Source organism: Corvus brachyrhynchos, unplaced genomic scaffold (genome assembly GCF_000691975.1).
Source record: "Corvus brachyrhynchos isolate BGI_N302 unplaced genomic scaffold, ASM69197v1 scaffold232, whole genome shotgun sequence".
NCBI lineage: Eukaryota > Metazoa > Chordata > Aves > Passeriformes > Corvidae > Corvus > Corvus brachyrhynchos.
This window is the reverse complement of record NW_008236771.1, coordinates 254,403-272,316: the sequence shown is the minus strand read 5'-3', so window position 1 is coordinate 272,316 and position 17,914 is coordinate 254,403. Positions and strand designations below refer to the sequence as shown.

Genomic DNA, 17,914 nt, shown 5'->3' with positions numbered 1-17,914 from the left:
CCACACCATTTCCCAGTGGATAAATTATTATGTCAGTTACTGTTTTTTCTGGCATGAATTGTGAATTTTGCAAGGGTAGTAATATTATGGAAATATTTGCAATTTTACAAGTATTGGACTTAAAATGGAGACTACTTCCTGGGATAAGAGGTTTTGGTTGGTGTTTTAGTGGGGCTTTTTCATCCTGCATTGGTTCCTGTTTGACAGCCTGAATTTTTTGTCCATGCTCAGTAAATTGCACACATGCAGTTTTAACAATTTATATGCCTTTCTGAGCATTGTGGTCTTCAGATATTTGAGGTTTGTTCTGTATGTAAAAATGGAGTTTGTTCCTTGGTATATGTCCTGTCCATAAAATATTAGAGTACAGATATTCTTTTTTTTCTTACTTGGATATTTTTTTTAAAGGAGGTTTGCAGGCCATTGCTGAACTGCTGCAAGTGGATTGTGAAATGTATGGACTCACAAGTGATCACTATAGTGTTACCCTAAGGAGGTATGCTGGCATGGCTCTGACAAACCTGACTTTCGGAGATGTGGCAAACAAGGTGAGAGCAGAACTGTAAACCTGCAGTAATTTCAGTTCATAGCTGTTGGAATTACAGCTCTCAACACAGGTGATAAAAATCTCCAGGATAGGATTCTGAGTTTGAACTCAAGGCAGGAGTTCCAAATACCTCTCTCATTCCATCCTGTTGCTGACAGAGAGCACCACAAACTGAATTTTGCATCATACAAGTATGGTATTGGCTCTCAAATCATTTTTGTCACTGAAAGCAAGGATTTTATCTATTGGCCTGATTTTTTAATGAGAACTATGTTAGTATGGCATGCTAGTGATTATATAGCAACTGATTGTTTCTGAGAATGTTCAACTAAAATTTGGAATTGGGTCAAATTTTCTGAAGTTGTCAGTTATTTAACAATTACTGTCTAATGAAATTTTTCAAACCTCTTCAGGCTAGAGCTTGCTTTTAAATATTTGGAGCATATCGGGATCAAACTGGGCACTACTTCAGTCATTATAAGAGGAAATTGGTTCCCCTTACTTCTGACAAGGACATTTCTTTCAAAGGCTAGAAACTTCCAATAGATTTTTGCCCCAAAGTTAGCCAGCCTATGGATCTTAAAATAACTCCATACTGAAAAGACCTTTCTGCTCCAGAGGGAAGAATTTTCAGGAGCAGATGGAAATAACAGGCTTCAGAGAACTTGGGTTTTGTTCTAGGCAGTAGGTAACAACACATTGCTAGCTCACAGGGGTTTTTATATGGTGCAAAGCAAAGAAGGCTTCTAAAGTAGTAATGTTCCAGAACTGCTGTAAAAAATACAAAAATTTAGCACAATTTTACCACTTATGTATTGAAACTGATAGCTATGCTGAACTTTTTAGTAGTTTTAAACCAAGTGTTTATTGTAGACAATATATTTATTAAGTTTTTATTGAACTTCAGATATGATTTGCTTAAAACATCAAAACATTGTGCAGAAGCGGCCATCTAACCTGCTGTTTAGTACTGCTCACTTTCTTTATTCTCTTGATTCCTACCAGGCTACATTATGTTCCATGAAGGGCTGCATGAGAGCTCTTGTAGCCCAGCTGAAATCTGAAAGTGAAGACTTACAGCAGGTAATGCTCTTTTGACATTAAATGCTTCTTTTGTTGTCTTGTCTGCCTTAACTGTGATGTGAAATTTTTCTTGTGCTCATTTCATTAATTAGGAAGTACATTCTTCTTGTAAAATATTCTTATCTTTGGGGTCATGTTCTGGGAATTTTTTGTGGTTTGTTTTTTTTTTTTTTTTAATCATAATGCATGGGCTGTTAATCTTATTTTAATGACCCTGATCTATTAGTGTCTGTTCTAATGGGTCCTGCTGTGTAAGGGCAACAGCCTGAAAATAAAGTCTTTAGGAAGTGCTTAGGGTAATCCTCAGAACTGCAAGAGCAGAACTGTTGGAACTTGTGTAAAATTATTAAATATTAAATTATAGTCAACTTCAATTAATGCTTATTGTATACAAAGTGGAACAGCTCTTTGAAAGGAAACCGCTGTTTTCCTTTGCAGTCTGAGTGAATCACGAGATAAAAGAACAATTTCAAATAAAATTGACCTTATCTCTTAAAATGCTGGTTACAAAATATTCTCTCCTTTACAGGAAGAGCTTGCTAGTTACAATTGAGGAAAATATTAGAATTACAATAGGGGTTATTGGATAAGCTCTGTGATGTGGTCTTAGGACAGGTATTGAGTATTCTTGAAAAGGGAATCACAGCCCCATGGGCCCTCTGACCCCTGGGGTGCCTCCAGCTACTGGCACCTAGACACCACACACAGACACACAGCAGGAAGTCCTTCACTCAGGACAAGTTATAAATCGGATTTAGTAAGAATATGGGACTGTCTGTACTCAAAAGGCATATCCACACAATTGAAAAAGCCTGTCAGCTGTTCAGATGTCACTGTGCCTTTCTGTCCTCTGTGCTGAAAGATGACCTTGATCCATCTGTTTTCCTGCCTTTGAAACTTTTGGGTCCTGCCATCCTGCAGTAAGTGTTCTACAATTCCAGAATGCTCTTCCCCTGGATCCCATAAAGTGTCCCACATCTCCAGGCCAGGAGTTGTGGATTGAGCTGCCTCAGTCCAAAAGGGGCAGAGAGCTGCTCCGTTTGACTCCCCTGAATGTCACACCTGGGCCACGGGGCAGTGGGTCCACTGGGAGAGTCCTGGGAAGAGCGGCCAGGTCAGGGTGTTCCTGGGCTCTTCCATCTGCCGCTGGATCTCCATGCTCCACTGTGGCTGTGAGCAAGGGAGCATTCACTACGTAACATGAAAAGTTTATGCACTTCTGTGACCATGAGAACATCCACAGCTAAAAGTTTTCTATTAAAATTCATTTCATGAGGGATATGCATGCTTACAGCAGCTTGTGAGTGGATGGAGTTTAATGTGTAATGACTGCCCACTACAGTGACAACCTACCTCAGTCTAAATGCTGCCAAGTACAAGGACATCTTCTGGACATAACTATTCTGCTTATAAAAGGCACAGTGTATTTTTAAAATACTTTAAAGAGCTTTATAAATACCAAAATAATCATACCGTCTGACAGACAGACAAGTATTATTGTTCTATTTTCTAAGTGGAGAAGCTGAGAAAAATATTATATTAATCTCTCCCCTGAGATGACATAACTCTAGAACAGACATGAGAGTAGAGAAAAATCTATATTTTTTGACCAAATTTTCTACTGCTGTGGGAAGCAGGGAACCTGATTTCAGGTCTCTGGTTTAGGTACCAGCACACAAAAGCCAGTACCTTTGATCAACTTGATGCTGAAACGTTAGAGCAGTCTAACACAACAAAAAGCAGGTGTTAGCAAATTTTAGTTCAGTAACTGAACATGACCACTGTTAATTATTCATAGCATTTGATAAGTCCAGGAGGAAAGTCTGATAACCTGCTAAAGAAGTATCTTATCTTGAAACGTGTTATTTTTCTTTCACATTTTGCAGGTCATTGCAAGTGTGTTGAGGAACTTGTCCTGGCGAGCAGATGTAAACAGTAAAAAGACTCTAAGAGAAGTTGGAAGTGTGAAAGCATTGATGGAATGTGCATTAGAAGTTAAGAAGGTATTGTCTATAAGTGATGAAATTGAGTTTTTGAGAGATTGCATTTATTTTACACAAAGCACTAATATTGTTTGACCATTTTTGATAGCAGCAATTAGTAAAACAGTTGATGGCGTTCAGGTAACTTGCTTTGAAGAAGAGTTTGATTTAACATAGCAGCAGACCACAATGGAGCAATGACACCTCCAAAGCTAGTATTGGTCTAATTTTATTTATGAGGGTTGACCACTTTTGGTTTTCAGTTTCATGAGCTGTGCTGTTGAAATAGTCTTTCTTATAATTTTGTCATTTACTAAAGCTCTTTTCAGTTAGTTAGAGATACCACTTTGTTGTGTAGATGGAAGTATATTCCATTCCAGAGTCTCCTGCCAACTGGTCTTCAAGCCCTTTCTATCATTGTGGCAGCAAACAAGTATTGTGGCACATGTTTCTGAAACCTCTGGGGCAGGCAGTACCAAATCCATAGCTGAAGGAAGGAGCAAAGTGAACAAAATATGTGTGCACTGCTCCCTGCACCCAGCTTACTACCCCAGAGCGCAGAATTGGAATGTACACAGCTCTGAAGCAAATTTAATGTGTTTCTGAGAGCGTCAGGTCAATAGCTGAAAACTTCTCCTGTTGCTGTTTTCCTAGGAATCCACCCTGAAAAGCGTTCTGAGTGCCTTATGGAATTTGTCAGCACACTGCACTGGGAACAAAGCTGACATATGTGCTGTTGATGGTGCTCTTGCATTTCTGGTCGGCACGCTGACATACCGGAGCCAAACAAACACTTTAGCCATCATAGAAAGTGGAGGAGGAATACTAAGAAATGTTTCTAGCCTAATTGCTACTAATGAGGACCACAGGTAGGTACATTTCTGACAATTTTTAGCAGTTCCATATGTATATTTAATAGACAGTTTCTTTGATCAAGCCTTAATATAAATGCATGTATTTCATAATTAAAAACAGTTAATCTGTAGTACATTTGATAAGCTGGGTATTTCACTTACATAACAGGAATATGCAAACAGATTAACAGCTGCTGCTTGTTAATGATGAACTGTACTAAAAGCTAACTATTCGTATTTGTAATAGGATTTGGTTAGCATTCAGATGGAAGCTAGTGGAAATACGAGTTATTTACACTGGAGAATTCTTGATTATCCTTTCTAAGGGCAGAACTTGTTTCTAGAGTAATAGGTTTCTGTTTTGCTTTGTCTCTTACCCTTTTGAAATGCCACTTACAGATGTTTGTTTTCAATTACTCAACACCAGGCAAATCTTGCGAGAGAACAGCTGCTTACAAACCTTATTACAACACTTGAAGTCACACAGTTTGACAATAGTTAGTAACGCATGTGGGACCCTGTGGAACCTCTCTGCTCGAAATGCGAAGGATCAGGAGGCACTGTGGGACATGGGAGCCGTGAGCATGCTGAAAAACCTGATTCACTCAAAACACAAAATGATAGCCATGGGTAGTGCTGCCGCTCTACGGAACCTCATGGCAAACAGGCCGGCAAAGTACAAGGATGCCAACATTATGTCTCCAGGATCAAGCCTTCCATCTCTCCATGTCAGAAAGCAAAAGGCACTGGAAGCAGAATTAGATGCTCAGCATTTATCAGAGACTTTTGACAACATTGATAACTTAAGCCCAAAAGCATCTCACCGCAATAAGCAGAGACATAAGCAAAATATATACAGTGAGTATGTCCTGGATGGCACCCGCCATGACGATGGGGTGTGCAGGTCGGAGAGCTTTAATGCTGGCAATATGACTGTGCTCTCACCATATGTAAATACTACGGTATTGCCTGGCTCCTCCTCTTCCAGTAGAGGAAACACAGAAAATTCTCGATCTGAGAAAGACAGGAGTGTTGAAAGGGATAGAACAGTAGCTTTAAATACCTATCATCAAGCTGCAGAGAATACTGGGAACTCCTCTAAGAGAATAGGAATGCAGATTTCTACTGCTGCAGCTCAGATTGCCAAAGTTATGGAAGAAGTCACAAGCATGCACATTCCACAAGAAGACAGAAGTTCTGGTTCCACTTCTGAACTACACTGTTTGACAGAAGACAGAAACGCCCAGAGGAGATCTGCCTCTGCCCATACTCACTCAAATACATACTTTCCTAAGTCTGAGAACTCGAACAGGACATGTCCTGTGCCTTATACAAAAATGGAATACAAAAGAGCTTCAAATGATAGTTTAAATAGTGTCAGCAGCAGTGACGGCTATGGTAAAAGAGGCCAAATGAAACCTTCCATTGAGTCTTACTCTGAGGATGATGAAAGTAAATTCTGTAGTTACGGCCAATATCCAGCTGACTTGGCACACAAGATTCATAGTGCAAATCACATGGATGACAATGATGGAGAACTAGACACTCCTATTAATTATAGTCTTAAATACTCAGATGAGCAGTTAAATTCTGGAAGGCAAAGTCCCTCCCAGAATGAAAGATGGGCAAGGCCTAAGCATATAATAGATGATGAAATGAAACAAAATGAGCAAAGACAGCCAAGGAACCAAAATGCAACCTACCCTGTGTACACTGAAAGTGGAGATGAAAAACACATGAAATATCAGACACCTTTTGGACAGCAGGAGTGTGTTTCTTCCTTTAGATCAAGAGGATCCAGTGGCTCAGATCAGAACAGAGTAGGCCCAGCTCTCGGAATGAATCAGAAAGTAAACCAGTCCTTGTGCCAGGTTGATGATTATGATGATGATAAGCCAACCAACTATAGTGAACGTTATTCTGAGGAGGAACAACATGAAGAGGAAGACAGACCAACTAATTACAGCATAAAGTACAATGAAGAGGAACATCATGTCGATCAGCCTATTGATTATAGTTTAAAATATTCGACAGAAGTTCCAGCACCTTCTCAGAAGCCATCTTTCACTTTTCCAAAGACTTCTTCAGTGCAGCTCAATAAAACTGACCATATTCCCCCAAGCAGTGGGAGCACATCAGCCCCCTCAGCTGGATCAAAGAGGCAGAACCAGCTTCACCCGAGCTCTGCACAAAGTAGAAGTGGCCATTCACAGAAGAATTCCTCCTGTAAGACTCCCTCTATTAATCAGGAAACTATACAAACTTACTGCGTGGAAGATACCCCAATATGTTTTTCAAGGTGCAGCTCTTTGTCATCCTTGTCATCAGCTGAAGATGAAATAGGACGTGATCAATCCACACGTGGCACAGATGCCAGTAATACACTGCAGATTGCAGAACTGAAGGAAAACAGTGGGACTCTGCCTACAGAAAGTACAGCAAGTGAAATTGCATCAACAGCACAACACATCAGAACAAAATCCACTAGACTTCAGACTTCTAGCTTGTCTCCTTCTGACTCCTCTAGACATAAAGCTGTTGAATTTTCTTCAGGTGCCAAATCTCCCTCAAAGAGTGGTGCCCAAACTCCTAAGAGTCCACCAGAACATTATGTACAGGAAACCCCACTCATGTTTAGCAGATGTACTTCTGTAAGTTCCCTGGATAGTTTTGAAAGCCGTTCAATTGCTAGTTCAGTTCAAAGTGAGCCTTGCAGTGGAATAGTAAGTGGTATTATAAGTCCCAGTGACCTTCCAGACAGCCCTGGACAAACAATGCCTCCAAGCAGAAGTAAAACACCCCCACCTGCTCAAGGAGTTCAAGTAAAAAGAGAGGTACCTAAAGGAAAAGCACCTACTACTGAGAAGAGAGAGCCTGGTCCTAGACAGGCAGCTGTAAATGCAGCTGTTCAAAGAGTTCAGGTACTGCCAGATGCTGATACACTACTACATTTTGCCACAGAAAGCACACCGGATGGGTTTTCTTGCTCTTCTAGCCTGAGTGCTCTGAGCCTTGATGAGCCATTTATACAGAAAGATGCGGAGTTAAGAATTATGCCTCCAGTTCATGAAAACGAGCATGGAAATGAAACAGAACCTGAACAGTCAGATGATACAAAGGATAACCAGGAGAAGAAAGCAGAGAAGCCAGCTGAAGCAGAAAAAGACATTCTGGATGATTCTGATGATGATATTGAAATACTGGAAGCGTGTATTATTTCTGCAATGCCAACAAAGTCTTCACGTAAAGCCAAAAAGCCTTCTCAAGCATCTGCTCCAAAAATACCTCCTCCTGTAGCCAGAAAGCCCAGCCAGTTGCCAGTTTACAAACTTTTGCCTTCACAAAGCAGACTGCAATCACAAAAGCATGTGACTTTTACTCCAGGAGATGATATGCCACGAGTATATTGTGTTGAGGGTACACCAATAAATTTTTCAACAGCTACATCTCTGAGTGACCTGACCATAGAATCCCCACCAAGTGAGTTGGCCAATGCAGACAATGTGGGTGTGGGAGCAGAGTCGGGGGAGTTTGAAAAGCGGGACACCATTCCTACAGAGGGCAGAAGTACTGACGATTCTCAGAGAGCAAAAAGCTCAGCTGTGACTTCCCTGGGCCTGGATGATGACAAAACAGAAGAGGGTGATATTTTGGCTGAGTGCATTAACTCAGCTATGCCAAAAGGAAAAAGTCACAAACCTTTCAGAGTGAAGAAGATAATGGATCAAATTCAACAAGCATCTTCATCTCCAAGTAACAAAAACCAACCAGAAGGTGAGAAAAAGAAGCCAACATCACCGGTAAAGCCTGTTTCCCAAAACAATGAGTACAGAGCACGTGTGCGAAAAAGCACAGAGCCTAAAAGCAATGCTAGTAATGAAAGAGGCTATCCAGAGAACAGAGATGCAAAGAAACAGAACGTTAAAAATAATTCAAGAGATTTTCATGACAAATTGCCAAATAATGAAGAGCGTGTAAGAGGAGGCTTTGCATTTGATTCCCCTCATCATTACACACCTATTGAGGGAACTCCTTATTGTTTTTCACGGAATGATTCCCTGAGTTCTTTAGATTTTGATGATGATGATGTTGACCTTTCAAGGGAGAAGGCAGAATTAAGAAAAGGAAAAGAAGGCAAGGAAATGGAAAGTAAAGACAGCTCTAATGCCGAACAGTCTCCAAATCAGCAGCCAAGTAGCAGGACACAAGTCTGTCAAAAACACCCAGCGGGCAGAAGCCAGACAAAAACTTTCTCTCAGTCAACTAAAGATATTCCAGACAGAGGAGCAGCTACAGATGAGAAAATGCAGAATTTTGCTATTGAAAACACACCTGTTTGTTTTTCTCGCAATTCGTCTCTTAGCTCCCTCAGTGATATTGATCAAGAAAACAATAACAACAAAGAAGGGGAACCTGCAAAACGTCCAGAGGCTCCTGAGCCACAGGTGGAATCCAACAGACCACAGACTTCTGGTTATGCACCTAAATCATTTCATGTTGAAGATACTCCTGTATGCTTCTCTAGAAACAGCTCTCTGAGTTCTCTTAGCATTGACTCAGAAGATGACCTTGAAGAGTGATGGTGAAAAAAATAATTCCAGAAATACAGGTGGTATACTAGCAGAAGATTTAACACTGGATTTGAGAGAGATACAGAGACCAGATTCAGAACATGGTTTTTCACCTGATTCGGAGAACTTCGATTGGAAAGCTATACAAGAAGGTGCAAATTCTATAGTTAGTAGCTTGCATCAAGCTGCAGCTGCTGCATCACTGTCTAGACAAGCTTCATCAGACTCTGACTCTATCCTTTCATTAAAATCTGGTATTTCTCTAGGGTCACCATTTCATCTAACCCCAGACCAAGAAGAAAAACCTTTCACTAGTAATAAAGGTCCAAGAATTATTAAGCCAGGAGAGAAGAGTACATTGGAGTGTAAAAAAGTAGAATCAGAAAGTAGGGGAATCAAAGGAGGGAAGAAAGTGTATAAAAGTATGATCACAGGAAAAGCTCGCTCCAATTCAGAAGTCTCAAGTTTGAAGCAACCACAACAGACAAGTGTGCCTTCAATTTCACGTGGTAGAACAATGATCCATATTCCAGGAGTTCGAAATAGTTCTTCAAGTACTAGTCCTGTTGCCAAAAAAGGACCCCCACTCAAAAACATGAACTCCAAGAGTCCCAGTGAAGGCCAAAGTTTGACTAGTTCTCCAAGAGGAGCCAAATCATCGGTGAAACCTGAGCCAGCTCCTGTGACTAGGCAGCCATCAGGGTTGAACCAGAGTGGATCAAGTAAAGGGCCTTCTCGATCAGGATCTAGAGACTCCACGCCTTCTAGACCTCAGCAGCAGCCATTAAGTAGGCCTCTGCAATCTCCTGGACGAAACTCAATTTCCCCAGGAAGAAATGGTATCAGTCCTCCCAACAAACTGTCACAGTTGCCAAGAACATCATCTCCTAGTACAGCTTCAACTAAATCCTCAAGTTCAGGCAGAATGTCATACACACCACCAGGCAGGCAGATGAGCCAGCAAAACCTTACAAAGCAAACTGCCTTACCTAAGAGTACCAGTAGCATTCCACGAAGTGAGTCTGCTTCAAAGGGGTTAAACCAAGCTCTCAGCACTGGTGGATCAAACAAAAAGACTGACCTATCCAGAATGTCATCCACAAAGTCTAGTGGAAGTGAATCTGACAGATCTGAGAGACCTGCTCTTGTTCGTCAGTCAACTTTTATTAAAGAAGCTCCAAGCCCAACTCTGAGACGGAAATTAGAAGAGTCAGCTTCATTTGAATCTCTGTCACCTTCCAGGCCAGACTCTCCCACAAGGTCCCAACTACAGACCCCAGTTTTAAGTCCATCTCTTCCTGATATGTCATTATCCACTCATTCACCTGCCCAGAGTTGTGGTTGGCGAAAATTAGCCCCTAATCAGAGCCCTACTATAGAATATGATGGAAGACCAGCAAAGCGTCATGACATAGCTCGTTCCCATTCTGAGAGTCCCTCTAGGTTGCTGATCAATAGATCAGGAACATGGAAGCGTGAACACAGTAAGCATTCCTCATCACTTCCTCGTGTAAGCACTTGGCGAAGAACTGGAAGTTCCTCCTCAATCCTGTCAGCTTCTTCAGAATCCAGTGAAAAGGCAAAAAGTGAAGATGAAAAGCAGCATGGAGGTTCTCTTTCTGGACACAAGCAAAGTAAAGAAAGCCAAGCACCAGCAAAAGGTACTTGGAGAAAAATAAAAGAAAATGAAATTCCTCAGATAATGAATGATCCTCAGCATTCTTCTTCGGCTGCCACAAATGGCTCTGATTCCAAAACCCTCATCTATCAGATGGCTCCAGCTGTCTCTAAGACAGAGGATGTGTGGGTGAGGATAGAGGACTGCCCAATTAACAACCCTCGATCTGGAAGGTCCCCAACTGGAAATACTCCCCCTGTTATTGACAGTGTTTCAGAGAAAGGCGGTATGAATGGTAAAGATCCTAAAGAGATTCAAGAAAAGCAAACCCCAGGGAATGGAGGTGTTTCTGTTCGTACTGTTGGCTTAGAAAACCGTCTGAACTCTTTCTTTCAGATAGACAGTCCAGACAAGAAAGGCACCGAAACAAAGCCTCTGCAGAATAATCCTGTTCCTGCACCAGAAATTAACGAAAGTACTGTAAGTGAGCGTACTCCATTCAGTTCTAGCAGCTCAAGCAAGCACAGCTCCCCCATCGGTGCTGTGGCAGCAAGGGTCACTCCTTTCAACTACAACCTGAGCTGCAGGAAGAGCAGCGTGGACAATAGTTCTGCTCGGCCATCACAGATTCCAACACCGGTGAATAACAGCACCAAGAAACGCGACACTAAGTCTGAAAACACTGACTCCAGTGGAACACAAAGCCCTAAACGTCACTCTGGCTCTTACCTGGTAACTTCTGTTTAAGTGCAACAAAAAAATAAATAAAACTGATGTATTATATACAGCAGCTACTTAGAAACTTTGTTTCAAATGAAACAAAAAAAAATGGGGATTGATTTTTTTTTGTTGTTGTTTTTATTTGTTGTAAATAGCTTTGATTCTTGTTAGATGGTCCTTGTTCTGGAAGCCATATTTGATAGTATACTTTGTCTCCACTGGTGATATTTTGCAGGAATACCTGACTGACAGTTTGGAATAAAATTGCTAACGCAAGTGTATTTGTGCAGTATGTTTAACATGTATTCCCATGTTTAACGTGCATCCCATCCCATTATCCTTTAAATATTGCATGTCATTGAAATCATGGAATAGCACAGATGGAAATGATGCAGTCATATTGCTTTATCAATAATTTCTAGATTACAGACCAACTAAACTACATCAGGGAAGAATTGGTATTATTTATGCAAAAAAATATACTCATGTTTAGTATTTGTGAGTTCATCTAACCCAATAATTAATCATGTGGCTGTGAAATTCACAGTAATATGGTTTCCTCTGAACAAGCTTTCCTAGCCTGCTTTTCTGCATGAATGGAACTGATGGTTCATTTTATGAAGTAACGATTAACATTTCTGTGGTCACATAATGTGCATAGATAGTTATGGTGTAACAATTTACACTTTCTTTGTGCTCTGAAAAAGAAAAAAAAAAAAAAACAAAAAAACAACTGTGTAACTGTAAAACCTTGAACAAAATTATTTTACCTGAATTAGATTTTATCTTAAAGTAGGTAGAATTTTTTTGCTATGCTGTAACTTGTTGTATATTCTGGTATTTGAGGTGAGATGGCTGCTCTTTTATTAATGAGACGTGGGTGATGTCTCAACAGAGACTAAAATGAACATTTCAGAATAAATTATTACTATATGTAAGTTGTGTGTGTTACTTCTGCATTGCATAAAAATACAGGATTTTACTTTGTGATGTCACCGTATAATGGGGTTGTATGCACTTAACACTTAAGGCCTGATCTGGGATAATCCTGCACCTTCAAATATCAGTTCTTCCTTATCACTGGCAAGTGGCTGTTGTAGGATGCTTTTAACATTGCAGGATCAGGCCCTAGATCTTCTGTAATATATTTGTAATTGAGACAGTTTCACACATCTCAGGTGCATAACAAGGCTAAAGGCAGGGTATTTCCAGTAGCCACGCAGTATAATTGTTCTCATGACTGCAAGCCTGAAACAATGTTGTATCTATACAAATAATACTTGTAAAACAAAGCATTTTTTGATTGGGGATATAATGTAGAATGTGAAATAGTGACTATAAGATGAAATTTTGCTTCTATTTGCGCTCTCTGTGCTTTTTTTTAATTTATTTTTTAAAAATTATGAAGGGAAAAGTATCGCAAGAATCCCATGGCAGCAGGAAATTTGTTACTATAGTAGAAAAATAATTTTATGCAAAACATGACATTTGCTGCCTCAAGCCTTTTTGATGCAAATATAGATTGTGCTTGAACAATGCTGAAAAAAGCAGATTTGTGCTTTAAAAATATAGTCTGGATTTAGATGAGGATTACTTCACAGTAGAAACATGAGAGAACAGAACATGAACCATTCTGTGCATGTTTGAACAAACCATGAAACGAAATGGTAGATCAGTTTTGTTGTATCTCAACTGGACTGTTCTAAAGTAGCTTTCTAAATAACTGATGTGTCAGAATGTCCTGATTTCAGGAAGCCCTGAAATAGAGCAACTTACCTTTATGGTAGCTTTAACACAGTTGCAGAGTGTATCACTTCTGTGGCTTTTGTACTTCTGATCCTGAAATGATTCAGTTGAATTCATTATAGATCATGTTCTGATGTACAAACACAATCGAGACACTATCAGAAGACAGAAGTCAATTTATATAAAAGCCACTACCAAAAATACCTGTTTGGCAGAAGTGGTATCTTATTTGCTCTTTTGTTCCTTGCTTCCTGTCAGATTTGCTTAGAGACATGCCATGTTCCTGTATCACCTGGTGAACCTATTAAGAAGCAGCACTCCTCATGTTAGCATTTGAAATATCTTACATATAGTATCTTCATTGAACTTCTAATATGAATTAATATTAGTGTCCTTTTAAAGATGAAATAAAAACAGATTATGTCGTGTTCAAAGTCAGGACTCCTGCTGGAGTAGAATACAGAACTCCATCCTTGAGTTTTAAATGAAAGACCACTTTTGTTGTGAATGTTGTGATTCTTTTTATTTCTTTTTTAAATTATTATTTTCTGCTGGGTTTTTAACAACTGATAGAAAAATATACTACATAATCCACAGTAGTTGTTTAACACCGGCATTACATATTTGTCCTGTCAATTTAAGAATTAAACTCAGTCTCAGAAAAGAAATTCTGATTTCAGTTCTGTAACTGAAAAATGACTGGAATCAGTTTTTTAATCAGAAGATAAAAAAAACTATAATTGTATGCGTATCAAACACCAGAATGTCTTTGAAAATTGCAGTGGCTTCTCGATATAGACTTGGGGATACTTCATGATCATTATAATTGGAAAGTTTCTCTTAGTATCCTCTTAAGTAAACCTATATTTGTAGCAAAGACAGGCTAGAGAAACTTTCCAACTATAAGGGTAGTGATACACTAAAATATGCTTCCCATGGGAGTTGTTAAATTTCCATTATAGAAGTTTTAAGAAGAGGTTTATGAAACATCTCATAGGGATGGACTGTAGTATATTTCATATTGCCTGTGTGCAGAGATGGGTGATCTTTTCAAATCTCTTCCAGATCTACATTTCTCTGATTCTTTATCTAAAATACTTAGTATCCACTAAGAGCCTTTCAGAATATTTAAAGACATCCATGATGTTTGATTTATGATGGGGATATAAAGTTATATTCTATAAGCTTAACTAAAAAACAGATCCCAGAAACATAAAATCAGAAACATGAAAACTGGTTGCAATAAGTATATTTGGTCTTGGATTTTGTTAATGATGTCTAGATACATGATAGTCAGATTTGATTTATGCTGCTAAAGATAACCTCTCATTCCTTGGTTTCATTAGTATGAAGTTGCCACAGCTGGTAAGAGGACATTATTTATGTCAAGGCACAACAAAGAATAGCAAGGAGCTAAGGAAACCAAGACTCAATTTACTGTTCTTCTGGGATGCACTGCCTTTCTTTCTACCAATATTGGTAGAATTTTTTTTGTGCTCAGACCTTTATTTGTCATTGAACTAGCTTATCGTACCTAGTTCATACCAAACTTATACTTAAAAATCAGTTTATACTGAAAAATAACTCATAAAGCTCATTTCAGACTGTCTAGCTTTGTCCTCTTGATGTAAAAAGCAGAGATCTGACCTCCCCACAATTTTTAATTAGTTTACTTTTTAAAATGTGCTTCCATTTTAATTTCTTGCAGTGTGCTGCAATTAAGGTTTCTGCTCAATTTCTGTGAAAGCTCTTCTGACTAAATATTGCAATCTTTAAAGGGGAACTAATCTATTTCTATTTTTCATGTGCAGTTCTCTATCAAGAGTATTTTCCCCAGAAAGATTAAAGATAACGCTCATAATTCTGTCAGATACGACAGCTTGAAAATTGAAAGCCTTGCCACAGTTTCCTGATGAGACTGGAATATTGTTTCAAGCAGGATTTGGCTGCAGAATACAAGTATAGTTTATGCTATAAATGTCAGTAAGCTGCAGTATTCTTCAACATAGACTAGAGCCTTTGATGGCTTTGGGAAGTTAGCTGCTCTGTCTTTTTTGGTAAAGGAGGAGGGAGAGAAAAGGAACAATTTCAGAGACAGTCATGTTGTCCTAGGGATGTACTTTTCTTTCTTCCTCAGTAATTTACATAAGCTGCACCAGAGAAAGAACAGCTTGTGCACAAATTAATGAGGTTTTATTTTGAAGTATACCAGTAGACCACAGAACTGCAGAACCTTTGTTTGTTAATCTGAAAATGGAATTATTTGATGTCTACTTTGGAGTACTTCATAGCTGTCCATCTCTTTGCTCCCCCTAATAGAAGCTGGTATTACCAAGAAGGTAACAGTGTATTAGCTTCCTCTTTCTTCTTAAGGATAAAGATCCATACAATTTCCAGAACTGAAGAAATGGCATGTGCTGTTGAAAGAAGTTTTCTTCTCCATTCCATGCTCCTGGCTGTGAATCCTGGCTCTTATGTGACCTTTCAATGGACTTGCTCACCTCTTACCTGCTCCCCTGATGGCGGTAGTAGGATTAGTGCTGCATTACTATGCTGGATTTGCTCAGTGCACAGTTTTACAAGTGCCACCTGAGCCAGCAAAAAAAAAAAAAAAATAAAACAGCTAGTGCTGGTTGAAAGAGGTTGGGATGGTTTCCTTTATGGGTGGTCACTGGATTGAGCCATTACAGGCAATTTTAAGCCAATATGCTAAGTTTCAGACCTTCACCCCTTTTGACATAGCAAAAGCAAATTAAAATAGGATTTTTTTTTTTGTAACTGAATTTTTGCCTAACGGCCTCTAGTGCTTTGCATTTAAGTACCTTGTGTTTGGGTAAGTCCTTTATCCTGGAAATTCTGACAACTAACTTCAGAAGTATTACATCAATGTACAGATGTGGAAAACATATTTCTTCATCAAAAATACCCTCCTCCCACCCCCCCCAAAAAAAAGTCTACCATATATAAACTTCTGGGAGACAGTTTTTAGACTTGCAATATTAAATTCAATGCAGTAAATCCTTCCAGTAAAAATATTTACTGCATCTATTTGTTTTCTAGAAGAGGCTTGAAGAGGGAGGGAGAATCTCCCTTTCTTAATGAGGTCAGTATTGTAGGGACAATCTGGAAAATGTTTAGGTAGACTCTTCTTACAAGCTCTTCTATTGTTACTAGATGCCTCCCAAATGTCTTTTCTCATCTAGCTTTCATGAAATAGTATGAACAGCCATAAGAGCGTCACTAATGATCATGTGTAGACTTCCACCTAAACATAACTTCATACATCTACTGTAATGCCTTGCAAAGTTGGATCCACCTGTGCGACAGCTTTGTTCTTGATGAGATGTGTGATTTGGATGAAGCTGTGAATCAGAAGTGAAGTGTCAGTTAATGTAAAGCATGACTTTCTCCACATGTTTAAAACTCCAAGGACCTTGATACCAAATTACCCAAGTGTATTCACTCTCTGGTTCCACAGCCATCTCCTTTGCACTTTTACATTTAACCAGAAGAGATGCCCACATTTAATTTCATTTCAGATCACATGCAGAAATAAGATTCCTGCATCATAGTTTCCTATATGCAGAATTGTATCTGTAAATGTGTTTATAGAAAATGTTACGTAGCTAAGGTTGAGTTTTTAGTCAGAATGGTAAGTTAACTGCTTACGTGTTGTGTTTGGTTACATATTGGAAGTGCAAGGGAATTTGGTGTGGTGCAGAAGAGCTTTAAGAGTTCACAACATAATTAATGCAGGTGTCAATTAACTTGTGATGCCAAGATGAATTTTCTGCTGTCAAGTTTCAGTTTACCAGATGTGCTGTTTACTTACTCTTAAGATTGGGTAACACCTCCCTAACATAGATTGCAATTTACCTTTCTTATGAAATTTCCACATAATTACAGGCTTATGCATTAGTGAATTTCTGCCACTTCAAGATTTAAAGAAATTATTTGAATTTTGCTGTTTGTGAAAACATCCTTTGCTTGAGTGGCTGTAGAATTGCAATTAGGGTATCAGGAATATGTAGAGGGAGCTGGTTCACTCAGCAAAATGCACTTCTGTCCAGAGCTCAAGCCATACATACAAAAAGTATATCTAATGCCATCCTTTTTGGTGGGATCTAACATGAATAAAGCTTGTGCTGGTTCTCTGCAAGTAAACTGTCATCCTGTGAGATCAGATGAATTTTCCCACCTGTAAATGTTGTTTCTCTTGAACAAACTCGGCCCACAATTATCTTTCCTTCAGTTTTGTTGTTTGCTTCTGCCTGAGATGCATTACTGTTTATATCCTAACTCTGTAATTAATTCTTTCTTCAATTATTCTAATGTATTTTGTTTCACAGTATACTTATTCTGAATTTAGTCTTGCTATGCATAATTTATTTATTACTTGCAGTGTTATATAAAATTTCCTCCTGATTGCACCCTGTCAGAGTGGAATTGTTTTCTTGGCTACTACTGAAAGTTAGGTGTCTCTCCACTGTATTAGAAACATGATTTCATTTAAAAAGGAATTTGTTGTTAAGATACTTCAGTAATTCAGTATATCAGAACAAACACTCTAAAAAAACCCATGCGTTTCAATTTTAGTGATACTCACATTTCAGATAAATAGTGTAAAAAAGAAGCTTAAAGACCTGGTTCACCAGTAGAGTTCTCTGTTCTCTTCTGTGTTTCACCTTAGAAGGAACTGCTCAAAACAGTATCTAGTTCTGACACAATGTAATCCCATAATCTCTCTGTTATTTACAAAAGTTTCACAAGGCTTATTTCATTAACAGTCATAA

At 39.0% G+C, this 17,914-nt stretch overlaps 1 protein-coding gene across 1 annotated transcript in view; it reads left to right on the top strand.

Annotated features, from left to right (window-relative positions):
• Positions 1–17,556, top strand: part of APC (APC, WNT signaling pathway regulator) — a 79,873-nt gene extending 62,317 nt beyond the window's left edge. Inside the window, 6 exon segments of the mRNA XM_008628703.2 lie at positions 409–548; positions 1,553–1,630; positions 3,517–3,633; positions 4,267–4,481; positions 4,894–9,031; positions 9,033–17,556. Coding sequence (XP_008626925.2) covers positions 409–548; positions 1,553–1,630; positions 3,517–3,633; positions 4,267–4,481; positions 4,894–9,031; positions 9,033–11,402 — 7,058 coding nt within the window. The 3' untranslated portion in view covers positions 11,403–17,556.
• Positions 17,557–17,914: the final 358 nt, after the last annotated feature.